This window comes from Olea europaea, chromosome 17, assembly GCF_002742605.1.
Source record: "Olea europaea var. sylvestris chromosome 17, O_europaea_v1, whole genome shotgun sequence".
In the NCBI taxonomy this organism is placed as follows: domain Eukaryota; kingdom Viridiplantae; phylum Streptophyta; class Magnoliopsida; order Lamiales; family Oleaceae; genus Olea; species Olea europaea.
This window is the reverse complement of record NC_036253.1, coordinates 23,430,131-23,452,116: the sequence shown is the minus strand read 5'-3', so window position 1 is coordinate 23,452,116 and position 21,986 is coordinate 23,430,131. Positions and strand designations below refer to the sequence as shown.

General features: G+C 32.4%; 1 protein-coding gene across 2 annotated transcripts; it reads right to left on the bottom strand.

Annotated features, from left to right (window-relative positions):
* Positions 1-1,298: 1,298 nt before the first annotated feature.
* Positions 1,299-6,447, bottom strand: LOC111365461 (putative late blight resistance protein homolog R1A-10). 2 transcript variants are annotated; one of them, XM_022986014.1, is made up of 3 exons: positions 5,897-6,447; positions 2,218-4,490; positions 1,299-1,447 (listed from the first exon to the last, which is right to left on the bottom strand). In XM_022986014.1, the coding sequence occupies exons 1-2, from the start codon at positions 6,329-6,331 to the stop codon at positions 2,256-2,258; spliced, it is 2,670 nt and encodes an 889-aa protein (XP_022841782.1). In that variant the 5' UTR covers positions 6,332-6,447; the 3' UTR covers positions 1,299-1,447; positions 2,218-2,255. The 2 variants fall into 2 exon arrangements, with proteins under 2 accessions (XP_022841782.1, XP_022841781.1); XM_022986013.1 differs by lacking the exon at positions 1,299-1,447 and adding an exon at positions 1,626-1,924 and having other exon boundaries at positions 5,897-6,446.
* Between the last annotated feature and the right edge of the window lie 15,539 nt (positions 6,448-21,986).

Below are 21,986 nucleotides of genomic sequence, written 5' to 3'. Positions count from 1 at the left end.
CAGGGAACAAGAGTTGCTTGTACATTGCGCCTACAAGGAATCCAATTCTATATCGTAGGAATCGAATCCCTACATTGCGGCTGCAGCAAGACATGAGATAACCTCACTCCTGTCTTTTGTACCATTGGGCTATGCTCCGAGAGCAGCTTCAGAATATGATTTATGGAAACAAGATTGCATAAGTATTTTATTATTGTTACCCAACTTTATAAGAAGATTTAGTTTCTATTTATAACAAGGAGTATTTAGCGCACTCACTTAAAATACATTATCAGTTTGCCTGCGAGAGTTGCGGGTTGGAGTCCCTAGCGTGGGACAGGATGTTAAAGTCTTGAAGAAACAAGGCTGAAGTTTTTCGAAACTTTGTACTAAAAAATGGGTTTTCAAGGTAAGTTTTAATCGCTCCTAACGCGTTATGGTTCTAATCTAGCCCCCTCTTTTGATCGCAACTTATAAGGAACTGTTTTGATCATCTTTTTGTACTAAGAAATGATATGTTTGAATTATGTTTTTGGAAAATGATCGCCTTTTATGTTCCTGCTTGAGCCCTGATAATTTGAAAAAATGTATTATGAATTAGTAATTGATGAAGAATGTGTGGTTAAAAAAGAAAGAAAAATTCTTGATCTGCGTGTAATATTATTTAATGAAGAATGTGTGATTAATAATGAGTGTTGTAGAAAAAATAATGAAAAATAATTTAAAATAAATGATGACAAATAAAGGGTTAAGCTTATTGTGATTGCATATATGCAAGCCTGTAGAATGAATCATTTTTTTCCTTTTCCTTTTTCTTTTTTTTTTTATTTTTATTTTTTTTTATTTTTTTGTGCTTTTATATTGGGGACCGGCTTGATGTCGTGTTTCATAATAGACGCACCATACTTCTCAATGAAAACGGGGCCTGTACATTACGTTCCTTTTCCAAAGGTTAATCAAATACCAAATCTTTACCTGTTTAAAATGTTAAGCCAAAGTAAGGATGACAACTCTAATCTTGTTTACAATAATTAATGTTTGCATAAAACAAGTCTTCAAATGTTCTGTTAAACAGAAACTAACCTGCCCTGTTTACAAAATCAGGCCATTGGTAGCATCATTTATTACACGTCAAGTTACCACTATAAGAAACTTCCCAAAATTATAACCGATAAAGCTTGTAAGAAAAAATAAATTGATTAAACACATTCTTGGATATGCTTTGTGGCATTTAATTTAGATGTAATGCACATTAGAAGGAATATATTTATCAATGTATTTAACACAATTATGGATACGATGGAAGAACCCAACCACAATTTAAAGACAATGAAGGATTTGGAGTTATATTGCAACTATAGCAAACTACAATAGATCTCAATTTTTGGTTGAAATTTCTATAACTCACTCATAATTCTACCCAAAACTTACAAGTCTCTCCTTCCATTGGCTTCCGATCTTCGAAATCCTGAAAAAATTACAACGGGTCGCTCTAAGAGAATAAGCCTCTCCTATTAGGTTCCAAATATATATGTACGTGAATGAAATATTACATAAAAGTAAGTTTAATTTACTTAGCAAAACCTGCTCAAAGTACAATGACCATACTCATCAAGCTAAGGCAAATTACATTAGGTGCAATAAAGTAAGAGCGCAAGACCATGCAGTTTTCTATTTGCCACTTTGTCAAGAAAAAAAATTATAAGTAGGTAAAATGAAAGCAGCAGTAATTCCATAGTCAAAAGCTAAAGCAAGGTAAAATGATTACAGCAATACAACACACTGAGTAAAAAGAAACTACCAATATTTTGAAGTTCAACATACAATAAAGTGCAATTTTTTATTGAACGTAATGGAAAAACACAGGGAAGAGAAACATTGGCTCCATGCATCTAAACTTCCTTTATTCAACACTCATGACATCACTGTTCATCTGATTATCAGCCTGCAAAAATATGAGTTGATCATATCATTGAATTTTTACACCATTACGCTAGAAATAATTTTCATAATTCGTTAGTAATATGTAAGATAGTAGCAAACATGTTTACTTGGACTTCCACTTCATATCTTTCAGATTTTTCTGATTCAAATCATGGATTAGCAGATAGAGCATATATCCACACAGAGTTAAGAAATAGAAAGGACACAGGGGAAAAAACAATCTTTTCTTGGTGCTTAAGTTTTAAGTAGGAATAGATATATCAATTGAAAAGAACAAAGTTTAAAATATATTACCTGTGAAGTAGCATTTATGAGCTTCGAGCAAATGGAGATCATTGATCATGATCTGGAGGGTAAATTGAAAGCTTAAATCCATTACCACCATGCTTCTTTTTATGCTCAGAAATTTTCTTTGCAGAATCAGCTGCTGCTCTGGTGGTACAGTTCAAGTCCAATATTTGGAAGCTTGGAACATTAGCCAGTTCAAATGGGACTTCAACAAGCTTACTGCAGTGATTAAGACGAAGGCACTTGAGTCGTGGGAAATGAAGAGCAGAAGCCATCCAATTAACTAAATCTGTCCTTCCAATATGCAAGACTATCAGAGAACGGAAACCTCCATCCTGGGACTTCCAACGTTCCCCTATGAATGCATTGTCTTTCAACTTCAGGATCTCAAGGCCTTCCAACAGTCCCAAAGTAGACATATGCTTCCAATCAAGCATGGTATCTACTATTGTTAGCTTCTTAAGCTTGGATGGGAATTGGTAGCTTTGTGGAAGGCTCCTTATTTTTCCTTCAGAAGGTTGTTGAGGAAATACATCATTCCATAGCTTCAAATTTTCAAGGTAATCCAATTTTCCCAGACTGTCAAACAAACTAGATCCAGTACCCTTGGTATCCAATAGTTTAGCTATTTTGCCCCGAATACCCAATTTGCTTAGGTTTGGAGCTGCAGAAAAGACATCTTCTGTACAACTTTCAGGTGATATTGTAGAAAGTGTTTTGAAGTTCAAAGAATCTTCTTTACTTTTTCTTGATTTAGCGAGAGGGCCTTTCAATGTTGTGGATACGTTTGTTTTTAGATGCCTCATTTGAATCATCTTCCATACATCTGCTTTGATTTCAAGGGTGCGTGATGATGTCTCAACTACAAGAGTTTGTATGTTCCAAAGGCTGGAAAGGGATGCAGGAAGTATTTTGATGGTGCAGGAGAGAACAAGATACCTCAAATGTACAAGTAGAGTTAGGTCAGGAGGAAAACGAGTGAAATGGATGGGTTTACCATCTAACACCCTGAGCAATTGAAATGCATGAGGGATTGAAGAATTTTGCTCATTTTGCAAGGTTATTTCTTCATGGGAGAAACACAAAAAAGACCGAACACGTGGAACACGTGGACCACTTGGTTTTGAAAAGAGATAGTTCGAAATTCTGGAATTGATGGAAAGGCGACGACACTTTTCAGAGTCAATGTTGGGAGATGAATAAGTAGCTTGATTAAGATGCGTAATTTCGACGAAAAAACTTTCTTGTGCAGCTCGTGTCTTGCAAAACAAGTGTAGCATGTCATGAATATGGCACGTTTTAACTTTGCCATTTGACCTCCTTTGCCCAACCATGACTAAATTCCTGCTGATGAAATCTTCCAAGTACTCTTCAGCAATATCCTCCAAACTCATATTCATTCCTTCACTTTGCTGTATGAATCCTTCAGCGATCCAAAGGCGAAGCAGTTTCCATACTGGAATTTGGAAGTCTTCAGGATATATCCCAAAGTAGAGAAAACATGGTTTCAAGTGATAAGGTAAATGATCAAAACTCATTTGTATACTATGGTCCATTTTTTTCTGCTCGTCCATGTTAATAAATGCCTCCACACTTTCAGCAACTTTTTTCCACGATTCACTTTCCTTACCTTTTCCTAGCAAAATTCCTCCAATCACAACTATTGTCAGTGGTAGTCCTTTACATTTCTGAACAATTCGCTGTTCGTGGTCTCTCAACTCGTCAGGACACTCCATTGATCCAAGTGCCTTCCTTTGGAATAAAGTCCTACTTTCTTGAGCAGTTAGAAATCGCAACTTATGGGGTTCAATGTTGGGGTTGGCACACTTAGCCACTTTTTCAATACGAGTAGTAAGTAAAATTCTACTCTTCTTCTTGTTTACAGGAAACGCAGTTTTTAAATCATCCCAAGCATCGTTAGTCCACACGTCATCCATGACAATTAAATATTTTGCTTCCTTCAAAAATTTACGAAGTTCATCAACTAATTCAACTTCATTCATGTCAGATTTACTAGGCTTAGCAGTAAGTTGTCGTAGAATATCCTGAAGCACTTCCTTTTTACTATATTTTTGAGAAACAAAAATCCATGCGCGGTTGTAGAATTCAAACTCAATATCACGATCAGTATATATCATTTTAGCCAGTGTTGTCTTACCAAGACCAGCCATGCCAACTATTGATATAACTTGTAGTTCCTCGGACCCTTCAGTGAGAAGTTTGGTTACTGTTTGGGCCTCATCTTCAAAGCCCACCACGTTGTCTTCCACAATGGGAGGCTATAATATAGTGAGCAATAATCAGTTGAGGTGAAATTGGAGCCTTTAATATATGTTATAATAGTATTGATATTAAATGGAGACCAAATGGCATTCAAGATTGTAGTAAACTTAGTTTAGTAGTACACACTTCATTCAAAATCATGTAATGATATTTAGTGTTGCAATTGTTTGAAGATAAGCTGGGATCAATAGCAGAAAGAATAATGTTATTTTTCATTAGTAGAGTTGCATCACTAGTTAGGTGGTAAAGATGGCAATGGAATTCGATTCATTATCCATTATAGGTGTAACGCACTTTAATAGATTAAAAAATGAAGCAAGGGACCCATTGTCACCTAACTAGGAATGCATATCTACTAATACTCCCTTCATCCCAATTATATAGACTTGTTTCGTTTTTCACACAGATTAAGAAATCTTATTTAATGTCATTGGAAAATTAATTCTTACCAAGATCTTTCCTAATTTACCCCTATTTAAAATTCAATATACAGTAATAAATTATTGTTGGAATTAGTAAAAAATTTGAATGATTTAATTTGAAGAAGAAGAAACGAGAGTTGTTCATGTTTCTAAAAAGTGGGAAATGTGTGTATTTGAATAATTTCAAAAAGTTGGCATATTAAGTGAGAAAAATTGATTAAGGTATATTAGTAAAGGAACAAAACAACCTATTCTAAATTAAGATATAGGCCTATATTTTAGGACAAGAGAAAATGAAACTCGGTCCATATAAATAATTGAATAGGTAGTATTACTCACTAATTAAGACCCTATTTGACATCTTTCAAATATTAAAACATTATTTTGAATAGTATTTTTTTTTAGAATGTGTGGTTAAAAAGTAGAAAAATGTTTTAAGTTTACATATATAATATTTTATTGTGTGAATTAAAGTAAATATGTCAAAGAGGAATATGAAACATACTTTATTAGTCATATATTTTAATGACACATATAAATGAAAATGAATTATGTACAGAGTAAAGATTTATTAGGCAACTAATGATATAAAGAAGCTACTATAAAACATATTTTTCTCAAAAAGAAGAGCTTTTCGATAAAGAAGCAGAAGCATGTCAAACTGGCTCTAAATTACAATTTTAAAATTAGCATTAAAATTAATTAATTCTTGAAACAACAAAGGAGGTTTGGTCAACTTAATTTTCGTTCTTATTGAATTCATCAGATCTTGTGTTTCCTTGTTTTGAAAAATACTCCCCTAACTTCTAATATCAAGATTCCCTCGAGATGCCCAGTTTATTTTTTTCTAAACAAATTACCAAGTTTTTATTATGATTAGCCAAACATGCTCGGAAATGATAAATTGTAAACACAATCAACTAAGCAAATAATCAATTAGCAAAGATTCGAAATCACTAATCAGAGTAATGGCAATTTACCTCTTTCTTTTTGACCGCAGGAGCAGCAACTAGCAGGGCTTCAAACCCAAATATCTTGTTTTGATATATTTCATTGACCTTGGTCCTCGTAGCCTTAATCTTCTCTGCCGTACCTCGAAGCGTCGTCGTATGATCGAATATATGGACAAATCTTTCGACGCCTCTTCGAGCCTTCTGCATAGCTGAATGAGAAACATACATGTCCACATAGTCTTCTGCTTCGTACACAATGTCTCTGATTTGATTCACCAGTGAATTTAGGACTTCAGGGTTGTTGTCCCTTTTTGCCATATCTTTGAGAAAGGCTTTGAACAATTGCAGATCTTTGTGCAGAGATTCGACGTCGCTCTTCACATTAAGAATCAGATTTGCATTGTAAAGAAGTAGCTGCTTCAAGTTTTCTAGCAGAAATCCCACCGCAGTTTCGTCTGCCATTTCTTCTTAAATTAATTCTCCGCCTATATATGGTAGATGGCAGATGTATGATCCTAAAAACTGAAACTGGGAGAAATTTTTTTCATGTAACTTTGGATGAATTTGATCTTAACTTTAGGTTTATTTATAGGTCTACCTGAGTCATTCTATAACCCCTTTCTTCTTTATTTTCCACCCACCAAACGGAGACTCGTTGACTCCCAAACACGTTTTGGGAAAGTCACTGTTCACATAAGTTACTGTAGCACTTTTTCTTTACAGCAAATTTAACCACTCATTTAATTAAATTTATGTTTTAGTCCCATTTTGAGAGAATAAATGTATTTTTTAATAGTAATTTTTGAAGAATGTATGAATAAAAATTAAGAAAAAAATTTTAATTTACATGTAATATTATTTTATTAAAAAATGTATGATAGAAAAATGATTTTAGAGAAAATGAATTTTTTAAGAAAAATGAGACTCAAACAACCCTTACATCTCTTGGACGAAGGACGAAATGAAAACTTGCTACCAATCCAATTAGAGGTGCATTTTGTCACCCAGGCAATAACTAATGAAGATAGTTTATGGGCTATTTCAAATTTGTTTCTCGTCGATCAAATTTACTGTCTATTCATGTAATTAAGTTTGTTCAAAACCAATGTTTCAATCCAAATAACTTGTAACTACATTATTTTTTTTTTACTTAAAAAGAGAAGTTTCCATATAAGTCAAAAAGGTGGAAAAAAAAAGTTAAAAATTAAAAAAAGAGGAATAAGAAAAAATATAATTTGTACTCTCCATGTCACATAAAGATGTTTGATTCGATTTTTAACATGGATAAAAATAAATAAATTAATTAAAATTACTCACTTGGTCTCATTTATATATATTGATTTTGTTTTTTAGATAGATTAAGAAATTTTATTTTATATTATTTAAAAAAAAATTACTCACTCCGTCCCATGGCACCTTCGTCCGCCATTTCTTCCCAAATTAATTCTTCGTTACCATAAATTCGCCTATATATGGTAGATGTATAATCCTGAAAGCTGAAACTGGGAGACATTATTGTTTTATTTAACTTTGGATGAATTTGATCTTAACTTTAGGCTCATTTATCGGTCTACTCAAAGTCAATCCATGATCCCTCTCTTCTTTACCACCTACCACGTGTTATTATGTTAAATCCATGAAACACGTGTATCTTAAAAGTAGCAAGTTGCAGGCTCAATTCACAAGGAGACTCGTTAGACTTCGAAATACATCCTGAAAAGTCACATTTCACATACTCAAATGACGGGTTAATTATATGAATGGCCACTGAACTTTGCCCTATGTTATTACTTAGTCACTGAACTTAAAAATATAACTCAATGGTCACTGAACTTCGTCAAGTGCTATTACTTCATAACCGAACTTTAAAATGTATCTCAATAGTTATCGAACTTTGCATCGTGTTACTCATCCGTCACTCAAATGGAAAAATCTGTTAAGTTCAACAAATGGCATCAACTCGAGTGACGGATGGGTAACACGGTGTAAAGTTCGGTGACCATTGAGATACATTTTAAAGTTCGGTTATGAAGTAGTAACACTTGACGAAGTTTAGTGACCATTGAGTTACATTTTTAAGTTCAGTGACTAAGTAGTAACATAGTTGAAAAATCAAATCGACCTCAGTTACATTGACACTATTCGAACATTTTTGTACTTTTATTTAACTTTTCTTTATCAATTTCTTTTAGTGTTCCAACTGTTTATATTTCAATCTATTTATGCAGAATTTGAGATACGGTGAGCTGATATCAATTGATCTAAAAATCAAACGTACTTTTTCACCATGATGGATGAATATTAGCAATAATTCTATTTTTATTTAATTTATGGATGAATATTAGCAAAAATTCTATTTTTATTTAATTTATAGATCTCTGATTTTCTGTTTCCTCTTTTTCCTCCTCATTTTCTTTAATTTCTTTTTTCATAGAGGTCGATTTGATAAGTTTAGCCTTTATTTGATCCTCATTTTGAGGGATAAAATGATTTTTTAAATAGTATATTAATGGAAAATATGTAGTTAAGAAATAAAAAAAAATTTTGAATTTACATGTAATATTATTTTATTGAAGAATGTGTTGTTGAATGATGTCAAATCACCGTTTAAGAATTTATTTTTATTTTTATTATTATTATTTTTTTTTTTTGGAAAGAATGAGACTCAAACAAGGGCTTAACAATTCAATTTAAAAATATATCTTAATGGTCACTGAACTTTGCCCTATGTTACTAGTTAGTCACTGAACTTAAAAAATGTAACTCAATGGTCACTGAACTTCGTCAAGTGTTATTACTTCATAATCGAACTTTAAAATTTATCTCAATAGTCACCAAACTTTACACCATATTACCCACCCGTCACTCAAGTTTACGCAGTTTGTTGGACTTAACGGATTTTTCCATTTGAGTGACGGACGGGTAACATGGTGTAAAGTTCGGTAACCATTGAGATACATTTTAAAATTCGGTTATCAAATAGTAATATTTGACGAAGTTCAGTGACCATTGAGATACATTTTTAAGTTCAGTGACTAAGTAGTAACATAGGGCAAAGTTCAGTGACCATTCATATAATTAACCCCTCAAATAATTGTAGCCTTTTTTTTTTTTATAGCAAATTTTACTTCTTGTTGAATTAAGTGAGTGAAATGTTTCAAAAATCATTGAACTTATACATTGGTCATGGACTAATCACTGAACTATAAAATACTTTAAAATGCTCAATAAACTTGTCCCGTTTGCACTCCATCCCTCGCTCCCTAAAATCTGTTAATTTTTTTGCTGACATGGAGGACGGTAATCTCGGGTGGCCATAGACAGCGTCCCACATAATGGTTCATCCTACCCACAATTAATAATTATTAAAAAAAACTAAAAATAGGACATTTGAAATCTGAAACCGTGTTCTTCATGTGGACACAGTTTCCTTTTTTCACAAATCACGTTTCCAAAAAACACAACAAAAGAAAAAAAAAAACGTATAAAAACATAAAAAAACACAACTGGAAGCCCAAATTCACGCCCTTGTTCTTCCCCAAATGAAGCTCCTCAAAAGCCCTACCCATTTCTTCAACTTTTCCATAAATCATGCCAAAATATTCACATTGTTCTATTCTCATCTAATTGTAGCCCATAACCCAATAGCGAAACGCTAGCGCGTCCAACAATTTGTAGCCGAACGAAAGTAGTGCGATGATAATGTCCGAAGCATCTGGACAGAGAGTCGCATGAAGCTTATGCTATTGTGGTCACTTGGAATGTGTGAGGACTTGATGGACGGGAACAAACCACAGACAAGTTTATTTGTTATCAGAATTTACCTCTGGAGTCTAACTCATTACTAGAATCGATGAAGTTTGGGTCCTCGGTCGAGTAATTTTCAATCCCATCTAGAGAGTTTTCATCACTTCCTGAACCATTGAATTTTGGGCGTCCATGCGGCCCAAAAAAAAGAAAATATTATTATACTTGTAGCCCATATTCATAAAGCAGATAACCATCACATAAATCCAACACAAAAAATAACTTTAGACCAACATCACGTGCAAAAACAACAAATGAAATATAAAATATTTGTTCCAAGTTACCTTCAAGTGGTCCCTCCATGTGCATAATGTGTAAATATTGAACAGATGGGGTCGATTGTAGGACGGATCTCCAATATTTACTGTTAGGGTTCGTCAACAAATGGGTAGGGTTTTTGAGGAGTTTCCACTTCACTGATTTGGGGAAGAATAGGGGCTTGAATTTGGGCTTCCAGTTGTGTATTTTTATGTTTTTATATTTTTTTTAACAAAAAAATAAAAAAACGTGATTTGTAAAAAACGAAAACTGTGTCCACATGAAGAACACAGTTTCAAATTTTAAATGTCCTATTTTTGGTTCTTTTTTTAATTTTAGTAATAATTATTAATTGTGAGTAGAATGAACCATTGATGTGGCAAGCAATCTATGGCCATGTGAGATTACCATCCTCCACGTTAGCAAAAAAATTAACAAATTTTGGGGTGTGAGGGATGGAGTGACGGGACAAGTTCAGTAAGCATTTTAAAGCATTGTAATATAGTTTAGTGATTAGTCCGTGACCAATGTATAAGTTCGGTGACTTTTGAAACATTTCACTCCATTGAATTAAGTCTCAGTTTGTCCCTTATTCTTTCAAAACTCTTTTTCTTTCATACTTATTTTCAATCACATCCACTCAATAAAATATTATAAACTTAACACCAAATTTTTTTTCACTTCTTAACCGTACATTCTCTAAAAAATTATTACTTAAGATAATATTTTTCAAAAAAAAAAAATGACCACCAAAAAGGGGCTAAAACTCCTGAACTACGAAAAAAATAAAAACTGGCAAACAATCCAATTAAAAGTGCATTTTGGCACCCAAAATAGTAGTTAGTGATGATAGTTTTATATGGAGCATAGTTTCCATTCTTTCTTTCCAATAAACTACTAATGGATTTATTTTAGGGAAGGGGACAATAATTGAAAGAAAGGCTGAAAGGGATATCATTTTCTATACACAATAATCCATGTAAACATTTGCATCTTTGGTCCAATCGAGTTCCTACATTGTCCTTAATTTCTTCTACTCGTGGGTCCCTCCAATGTTGGGAGACTAATAATTTAATTAAGAATTTTCAAGTTGGCCTAATCAGCAGTCCAAATTATTCCATTCTCTTGCTATATGAATAGCGTGTATTTCCTGCCACCAAAAAGGTGTATAATATTGTGGGAAACCCTTGAATTATTTTCCAGTTCGTGGTCACAACAGATTTCTTGTCGATCAAAACCAATGTTTCAATCCAAATTACTTGTAAATGCACAATTTTATTTTATTTTTAGGAAAAATTCCGGCCAAGATATCAAATCTTTCGTTCATTAGCATATTTTACCCAAATCTTTCATTTGTGCCATCAGAGGTACCAAACATTTCAAAAATCCGCATCCAAAATCCAAATGGATGGATACCATTAGTAAATCCGTTAGTTGACCTAGAGTCAACATTTTGACTAAATTTTGACTGCATTTTAAAGGGTAAAATGGTAAAATTATATTTTTTATAAAAACCAATTAAATTAATTAAATTAAAAAAACCAAAAAATGAAATAAAATTAGTCATCTTCTTCCCACCACCCGTCTTCCCCTGCCTTCATCTAACCCTATCAAATCAACCAAAATCCAACCCACATCCACCTCCACTGCGTTGGTGACCACCAATCACCTCCACGACCACCGAGCCTGAAATGCCACCATTGCCATGACAAATAATTTCCTTCTACATCATTGTTCCAAACAAATACATCACATCCTCACAAATTGAGCAAAATGGCAGTAATTGGAAATTTGCCATCACCAGATCCACCAGCTTGAACGACCAAAAATGCAGAAATGCAACAATCTCACAAGTAGACATTACAGATCGATAATTATTCAACTTATGCTCCCTACCCACAACACGAAAACTCAGTATATGCTTCTCATCATTTGCGAGATTTGCCAATCAATAGTTGCATAAATTCTGTGCAAGTGTAGGGTACCGATCGGAGAATCAGTACCGGGAGGGGTTAAGCAGTGGGCAAAGTTTTTGTACTCGCATTTCTAAGTACTTAAAACCTGTAGCATAGAAGTGGTGAGTCGATTAACAAGATTGTATAGAATTGAAGGATAAGAATTGAAGATGACCTCATTATACAGAAATGGATAGAGAAATTTACACATTTACAAACTGGTTTTATTGAAAACAGTGAATGGAAGAGAAAATTATTTTCCATGGTGTTTTGGTGGTGATTTTCGGCGGTGGAGTGAGTGGCAGTGGTGGTTCCGATTCCTGGTTTTGGTTTTGGGGGGTGGGTGTGTGCAGGGTATGTTGAGAAGATGAAGTGTATTTGTGTTTTAGGTTTTTATTTTAATTGTTTGTTATAGAAAATATAATTTTACCATTTTACCCTTTAAAATGTAGTCAAATTTTGGTCAAAATGTTGACTCTAGGTCAACTAACGGATTTACTAACAGTTTCCATCCATTTGAAAGGTTTGGTACCTCCGATGGTACAAATGAAAGGTTTGGGCAAAGTCTGCTAATAAACGAAGGGTTTGGTACCTCGACTGAAATTTTCCCTTATTTTTATGTTCCCATATAAGTCAAGAAGGTGGAAAAAAATAAAAAGAAATAAGAAAAATATACTTTGTACTTTGTCTGTTCCATAAAGATGTTAGATTCCATTTTTATATGGATAAAAAAATTATTCCCCTCCGCCTCATTTATATAGACTAATTTTGTTAGGGATGATAATTTGAACCATTAAAATCGAAAATCGCGGTTAACCGAACCGATGGTGCAATGGGGGCGGATATGGTATTTGATTTTAATGAATTGGTTCGTGGTGGTACGGGTATGATATTTATGCCGTCGAACTGAAACCAAACCGATTACTCGCTTAAAAAAACCATTCTTTTATCAGGGATAGCAAGGTTTAGTGAGGATGAAGTTGACGAAAATGTACATTTTTTTATTTAAATCTTAGTTAAAACCATTCTTGATTAGTTAGTATCGCTGTATTCTCTATTTACATTTTTTATTTATTATACAGGATCAATTTTGAGTGCTGACATATGCTAGTAAGAGTTGTGGGGAAGAATGAAGATTGAATATGAGTTATGAAGCTTTTGAATTATTGAACATGAATTAAGTAACTACAATGCACAAGAATCAAGAATGAAGGAAAAGTTTAGTATTATTATATTCATAATATTGTTTGTTAAATTTGTATTTTGCAATTGAAATTTGGAATAATGTTTGGATTTTCGTTTGGAATATTGTGTTTTTGTTTTCATTGATTCTCTTTTCATAAATTGTTTTATATCAATTTGACGGATGAACCTATAAAAAATAATTTATTTTCGTGGTTATTAACCAAACCGAACCAAGCCGAACAGAGATACATACCGAACCAAATTGAACGGATTTACGTGGTTATAGTATAGCAAAAAATTTGAAGGTTCGATGATGATTTTGGCCGAATCGAACAGAAACCGAACCACTGTCATCCCTAAATTTTGTTTGTCAAACAGATTAAGAAATTTTATTTAATGTCATTGAAAAAATGTTTTTGTAAAGAATTTTCCTAGTTTATTTGTATTTAATTATCAACAACTAGGAATAAATAACAAGGATTAAATGTATTTTTGTCGATGTTTCCAAGAAGAAGTGGAAAGTATGTGTATGTATATATATAGATAATTCCAAGATGGTAAACTAAAATCCGTACCATTTTAAGATTAAGTAGAAGAAATTTATTATAAGGTAAATTAAATAAGAGTATTAGTAAATGAACAAAACAAATACTTTTTCAATAAAAAATGACTATATAAATGGGACAAGAAAATAAGAAAGTCAGCCTATATAAATGAGACGGGTGAGTAGTTAATATAGTTAGAACAATAAATTTTACTTACATTTTTCTTAATACATCCCTACATTAATATCATATGACTCATTACTCTATTAAAAATAAATGGCCACGAATTATTAAATTAGTCTTGGAACTGATTATTCTTTAATGCAAGGTTTAATGTAACCAAGGTTGGCTAACATGAAAGCAAACAAATTGCCAAACTTTGGCAATCATAAAAAGTTAAAATTTTATTATCAAGAAAAAAATTTCAAATTGATAATTTCAACAAGTAGTTGGGACATTTTCGATGTTTTATTTATTATTCTAACTGTAATTTAATAATGACTAGCTCATATTTGTGATAACTATTGACCTAATGATTGACTTCTTGTTTTGATTATTACAAACAAATTGCGTTTAATTTTAACAAATTGAATTTGAGTGTTGATAGTGATTATTGTGAAATCAATAGAGAATGAAGATACAAGTTTCAAGATCAAGACTCATGCATATGGACGAACATTTTTGGAGCTTGACGATCAACATAGAAGCAAATTAGAGATTGACGAACGTATTGACAGAAATCGAGCCTTCGTGTCAAAAAGCACATTAAAGAAGAGATTGAAGACTTCAGCTATAGATGCATTTTTAACTTAAATGTAAAGATAAGACACATTAATATTCCGTATCGACTATAGCTCAAGAAATTTTTACACATGGAAACATTTTCTCAACTCGCACAAAAATTATTTTCAAAGAATAAGTAATTTCGTTTTAATGATTAAAAGTTTATAAAAATACTTATCCATACAAAATAAATGAGAAAATCTTTTTAGAACCTAAATGGACAAATTTGTCACGAAAGAAAAAGTTCGGAGGGCAAAAGTGCCCATCCGAACGTCCAGCGGTCGATTTTTCGACTGTTTTTCAAACAGCTAGTTATCCGTCCGAATCCCAACTGGACATACCGTTTGAACACTATAAATACCTCATTTTCTTACACATTTATAACAACAACGCTTGAGCATTTAAGTGAGACATTTTTATTGATCCTTTCTACCTTAGTTTTCAATCTTTAAGAGATCAAATTATCTAATTCTTGAAAAACATTTTTAAGTGATCAAAACTTGCAAAAATCATTTATCTCAATTAAAGTTTTTCATCCAACACTTGAGCTATACTCTTTGAAATTTATTTAAGTGTTGTACCTACTTCTTTCTTGATACTTAATTGTGGTCATATTATTTATTAAGAGAGAAGCTTTCATTTGTAATTTCGTTTTTCTTGTTTTGGATTGTGGGTCGTGTTGAGGTCTCGAAAAGCTCAACGTTGTATGGGTTGGATTGTAACTCATCGGAAGCATTGTAAGGGTTGGATTGTACCATAAGTCAATCAACAATAGTGAAAAAGGCCTTACTCGTGACGAAAAGCTTGGTAACGGAGAAGTAGATCATTGTTTGGATTGAACCTCCAAATGACATCGTTTGAGTCTTGTACTCCTTTCACTTACTATTTTATTTATATTATTTATTTGCTAATTGCTTAAATTAGCATTTATTTTTGAAACAGATTTCGATAACCAATTCACTCCCTCTTGGTTAGTTTTTTTGGGCTTTCAATTGGTATCAGAGCTTGGTACTCATTTTCAAAAGATTTTACAATATTAAGTAATGACTAACCAAGTTTTTCAAAATGTTGTGGGGCACTCCACAAACCGACATCCCTCCTTTGATGGCACACACTATAATTATTGGAAGGTTAGGATGATGATATATGTTTAATCAATTGATTATAATATTTGAGAAGTTATTGAATACAGTCCATATATTCCTACCAAGACTATTAAAATAGACGGTAGACCGGATCAAACTTTTCTAAATTTAGGGAGGTATATGATGAACAAGAGAAGAAAAAATTATCTTTAAATGTTAAGGCTAAGAATCACTTTATTGTACACTAAATATGAATGAATTTAATCGAATATTCACATCGGCATATGATATTTGACATACACTTGAAATCACTCATTTTGGCACGAGTAAGGTTAAGGAAACAAAAATAAATTTGTTAGTTAAAGAATTTTAAAATTTCTTAATGAAACTAGATGAGCATATTTTTGATATGATTACACGTTTCACTGATACTGTAAATGGTCTTAAAGTTTTGATATTAAATTTACTAACGGTGAGCTTGTTAGCAAAATGTGTAGGTCTTTATCGGAGGAATGGAGCCTATTGAGGATGTTGATCGAGAGTACCAAGATATAAATACATATCTTTTGAAGGAGCTCTACAGTACATTAATGACCTATGAGCTCAATAATGTCGAGATTAAGGAGAAAACAAGAAAAAGCAAGGCAGAATCAAAGGAGCCTCCCAAACGACAAATTGCTTTAAAATCAGAAATTGAAAAAGAAACATAAAATGGAACATGATTTTTCTCGTCAAAAAATGGAAAGGTCTTCCTAATAATCGAAGATTTTAAAAGAAGAAAAATGGCGAAGAATGAAGCAAGAAGATTATTTGTTATGATTGTGATAAGCTCGGTCACAATAGAATCGAGTGCCAAAACAAAAAGAAAAATCTCAAGAAAAAGGTGCTTCAAGCTAAATGGGATGATAGTGACGATGAGGAGAAAAATGAAAATTATAGTCAAGACGAAATTGCAAACATGTACTTCATGGCAATCGAAGACGAGGTAAGCATAAAATGAAAAATGTTCTTATGATGAGTTATCAAATTCTTATGATGGGATGTTTGAAAATTTTGAAAAACTTACATTGAGTCATTCCATCCATAAAAAGAAGAATAGGGGTGTCTTCCAATAAGTGCTTAATTTAAAGTCTTCAGCTAGATTTTGTAGCATGATTACTTATGGTGGTTCTAATAGAGGGGTTTCATCCTTGTACTCCTTGTAATTTTTAGTCTTCCATCCTCATTTTTTTTCTCTAAACCAGAACTCTCCATTCTCATGTCTATCGGGAATTCCACCAACTTTAGGTTTTCTTTTTCTGAAAACTTCGTGGATCATCTTCATCAATACAATTGCACACCTCAAGGTCTGATGGTTGTTTGGATGGATTGTGTAGTTTAAAGACTACTTGTTCATCCCTCACCCTCAAAGTCAACTCACCTTTTTCCATGTTAATCAAGTTTGACAGCTTGCTAGGAAGGTCAACTCAAGATTATTGGAATATTTCAATCTTTATCCATCAAGAATATCAACTTTCCAGCTTTAATTAGTACATCAAAACCTTGCCTCTTGGATATTTGATGCTTCCATTAGCCAGTTACAATGACACCATTGTTTCCTTTACTTCTCCAAGTCCTAATTTCCTTTACAGTATGTTGATGTAGAGTTTCCTTAGCACGTCCAAAAACTTCTCAAATTGTTCTTTGAGCTCCCTTTTTTTACAATCTTTGAGGAAATAGGGTAGGAAGCACATAAGTCCTGATAGAAACTATTGCCTAGCCTGTAGATTACTGACTTTTGATTTGTAACTATTTTTGCCAACTGTTCAAATTTGTCCACTTGCTCATTTATGGAAGGTACATTTTCATTTAATACTACCTACATCTTAAATATATTTTTTGGAAGTTGAACCCCACTCCACCTAATAATTGCCTGAACTAAAGCTAGTGCTTTCATAGGCGATTTCTCAATTATTTCATACTGTCATTACCTGCTACTTAGGATTTGTCTTATAGTCACTAGACTAGGCTCTTGGTTGTCTCTCTGAAAGTGTCTTAGTTATTTGTTCATCTGAGTATCAAAATTCTTTATAGCAGCCACTTCAACCTGAAAATCTTTCTCAATTTGTTGTATGAATTTAGTTGATACTTCAGGCATTTTGAAAATGCTGGTTGATGTTGCCATTTTACTCAATACTTCTTCTCATGAGGGTTTTTATTCTCGTTGTTGAAAACCTGGTGATGCATTTTGATATGTTGTGCCTTGAGAAGATTGATAGTTGCTCCAAGAGAAGTTTGGGTGATTTTTTCCAACTCAGATTGTATTTATTGGAATGGGGATTATTATGTTATCTTTGAAAATTTTATATGTAATTCACATCCTCAATTGATTGTACAAATGGACTCCCCAGATTACAATTCATATTTTCATGATTACCCCTGCAATATTTACATCTCGGCCTAGCTCTTTGTACTGCATTCATTGCTTGATTGGTTGCCCAATTATCTACCTTTTAGCTAGTGCTGCAACTTTGCTGAAAAAGCTATCAATTGTCAACATCATGCATCCTTACAACTCTCGCCCGATTTTTTGTTGGCCATATTATATTGGTTTATGCTAGATCCTCCGTGATTTGATACATCTGATCCATTGTCCTTCTTGTAACTAACCCATCACATGCAAAGTCAGTGCTACCGACTAGTCGGATTCAGGCTATTGTATAAGTTCTAGACTTAATAGCAACTTTTACAACCCATGTTGTGGCATTGTAAAAGCAAACCTTTTTATATCTTTCATACTTCATGATAGCAATCTGAGTTAGGTTGTGAGAGTGTAGTGATCTCATCTCTCAACTTGACAATTTTTTTTTGTGGGAAATATTTATGTAAGAACTTCTAGCTCAAATTGTCTCAAGTCGTGATGTTTGAAGTAGGAATGTGTCTAACCTAAAAAGGTATCACTATGGATAATTTGGACCTCTTACACTGTAATACCTTAATTTTGTTATGAAAAAAAAAATAGAAGAAGAAGAAAAGTCAAACATGTCATACAAAACAAAATAAAAAAAATAAAAAACAAAAAAAAAAAAGAGAGAGAGAGGCGGTGGATTGATTTATTAATCCACCCATGTTTAAAATCTATTCATTTTGTCCCACAAGCGCACACACAACACACACTAATAGAAAACGAGAGCAGGGAGAAAAATGAAGGGAAAAGTGGAAGAAAAAAAAAGGAAAGGAAAGGAACGAAAAAAATAGGAAAGTTCGCCTATGTTGTTAAAAAATAAGTGGTCTACATTATTAGGCTTGAATTCCTCAATTTTAAAAGGTAAGTAAAAAGTTACTTATTGTCAAGTTATGTTTGATTTTATAGTTGTTAGATTGTTAGATTAAATTCAATTTTATTGAAGGGGTTAAGTATAATAAACTATGAAATTGAGTAAGATGAAAGAAAAACTAGTTTTAGTGATTAACTAGACTATGAAAATCGTTTCAACGTGAAATGATTATGTTTGAGTATCGTCTATTTAATTATTAAAATTATTTAAAATAATTAATTCTTTATTTAAAAATTATATCGTATTTCAGGCGACGACACTGACATCAGAACAGCTTACCAACTGGGTTGATTTTGCGAACAAAGTAATGTGAGTGGAAAAATATAAATATTTTTAAAGTATTTATAAATTAAATTTATTGTTAAAGTATGTGCAGTTATATGCAATTATGTGTTTGAATTACATGGTTTTTATGGAAATATCTTTTATTATGATACATGTGGAATTTCAAAGATTGTATACATTACATTGTGAAGTGGAATATGAGATGTGATTTTGAGATCGACCAGAAAAGTACCAGTGATTATATATTTCTTCGAATTCACTGAGTGGCCTTGGCCGTGTTCTATACTACACTGAGGAGTCATGGACCGGGGATGAAGGGGTCTCGACCGTGTACATATAGTTCACTAAGGGACCTTGGCCGTATTCTAGAATTGATTTTGAGAGGTCTTTGAGACCGACTTTCGTTCACGGAGGGGCCAAAGGCCCGTGGCGAAAGTTCTCAACTCAAGGGACGGATTACATATTTCAGTCAGAGAATACATTTTTGGTGGATTTTTCAGCACGTTTGATGTGATGAATTATAGCATGGTTATTAGCTGATGTTTATATCATGATTTTGAGATGAAAATTTATGACCTTATGTGAATATTTCACTTTTGTTATAATTACATGATATTATCTTGTGAATTATTAAATGATATGAATTCCATTTTCGTTAGAAATGTAAAATTGAAAAAGTATAATTATTTTCGAACTGCTCCACTCACTGAGTCATCAACTCATATATTTTCCCACAATTTTTCCTACAGGTGAAAATTGATCTTTTTATCTGGAAGAGCCTAATGATTTCGGAATGAAAGCCACACGACATGTTGAGTGTTATAATTGATATTAATGAAGCATGAAGAAAATATTTTGGGCCCATCACATTATATTTTATATAAGCACTTGATTTTATTGCATTTTTTTTGAAATAACTCATAGTCAGCCTTGGTGATAGATTTGACATCTAGTCAGCATCTATCATCGGCGCACGTCATGTTTCGGGTCCACTAGGGTGATTCGGGACGGGTCGTGTCAAAATGGTATCAGAACATGATTTTAAAAATTTTTATGGTTCATGCATGTTCAGTGGGTATGTTCACATGTCGTGGTGGCAGAAATCACAAGCTCTCTAGCTCCAATGTATGGAACCAAAAAATGATAGAAAAATATTTTTTTAACAAATCCTGAAAAGACTAGTATATAAATATGATAGTTGCAATGATCCGATTGGTGGAAAGAGTTATTAGTTGTTGGTTTGAAATTGTGGTGTATTTAACCTATTAAGAGTTGAATAGATTTTAATGATTTTACAGGTTGTTTATGTATAGGCATTCAAAGTGATAGGGTACAACCATTTAAGTACCAATCTTTGTGTAGAATTTCGTGGTTTTTAATATACACTTGGGACATCCCTAGTTCTAGCTTGTACTATAGTAACAGTAAAAACGATATTATATGTGTAAATGGTGATAATTAGGTGAGGAATTTTAATTATTTTGGGAAACTAAATGATCAGTGGCGTAATCAAAATTTTGTGGTGATTTGCGGTCACTTATATGGGATAATAATAGAAACTACAATGGTGTATATTTATACTATATGATAAGAAATTCTGAAAGACAAATGATGATTTATTGATTGATAAATGACAATGTGTTATTGTGTATTTTAGGCATCGAGAAAATTAACTGTAATTCCACTTATTTTGATTATTTATGAGTGGTTTGATTACAAGGAATGTGAGAAAAATATGGATGAACTTTATTATGATTATCGATTGCGGGATTATTTGTTGCTTAAGAAATATAATTAAATGGATATGTGTATTTAGGTATATTTTTGTGAATCGAAAAATAAAAAGGCGAGTAGAGAATGGTAGAGTTGGAATTTATTTAGATTAGAAAATTAACATATGAAATTTTGGTGGTATATTGAGGTGTGAAAGGTTCACATGATAAATATGAAGTTTATTATTTTGTGATCTTAAGAAAAATTGATGTAATTAAAAGTTAGAAGGCATATGGTATATCCATAAGTATGTGATGAGGTTATATGATTACAATATAATATGGTGAGTATGTAAATGAACGTAATGGTTGTTCTATAGCAAAATAATGTGATGATTGATTTGGTTATTAAGTTAATTAATTTCGTTAAGGACATTCGTTGGATTATTGTGTCATATTTCATAAAATTTGGAAGTGTTGAGTTAAATTTTGAGGTTAAGATAAATTTAATGAATTTTTAGTGATGTAATTTTTGGGTGATGTTCAATTGTATTTTTGGATTTCACGTATAAAGTATTTCATTTTTATTGAGATTTATTTGTTATGGAATATATGGATGATATGTCGAATAATTCGATGTTTAGGGTGATCATTGAATGTAAATTTTATTCAATTGTGGGACAGTGTCTTTGGGTTATAATCTTAGTTAAAGGTCTTTATGCGATATACAAGAAGGATTATGCAGTGATGATAGATCAACGACCCATTTATGGAATAAGAGCATAGATTTTCATGATTAAATGTTATTATTTTCTCTTCATAGAAAGAAAGAACAAAATTTATATGGATATAGAAATGTCAAAAGTTTTGCTATTAAAAAATTCTGAGGAAATATTTGCTCTTATATCTAAAGATGATAAGTGATTGATTCACGATAATGATTTATGTTAAGGTTTAGAAAGTATTCTGAAGTAAACTTATAAATTATAGATGATACTTTAGATTGTTGAAGAGTCATGATTAAAACATGATTTGGAGTTCGTTATATCGGGATTTTGTCATCACATTGCGAGAAATATCAATATTTATCAATCATCAGACTTTAATGTATATTTTATTCGAAATGGTGGAAATGAAAATTGTGTATATATTATCATTTGGTGATATAAATTAAAGGAAAAGAAC

Coding starts and splice junctions, on each gene's coding strand:
- LOC111365461 (XM_022986014.1), bottom strand. CDS start 6,331: ATGGCAGACGAAACTGCGGTGGGATTTCTGCTAGAAAACTTGAAGCAG. Junction 4,491..5,896: donor CTGCGGTCAAAAAGAAAGAG/GTAAATTGCCAT, acceptor ACTATATTATAG/CCTCCCATTGTGGAAGACAA.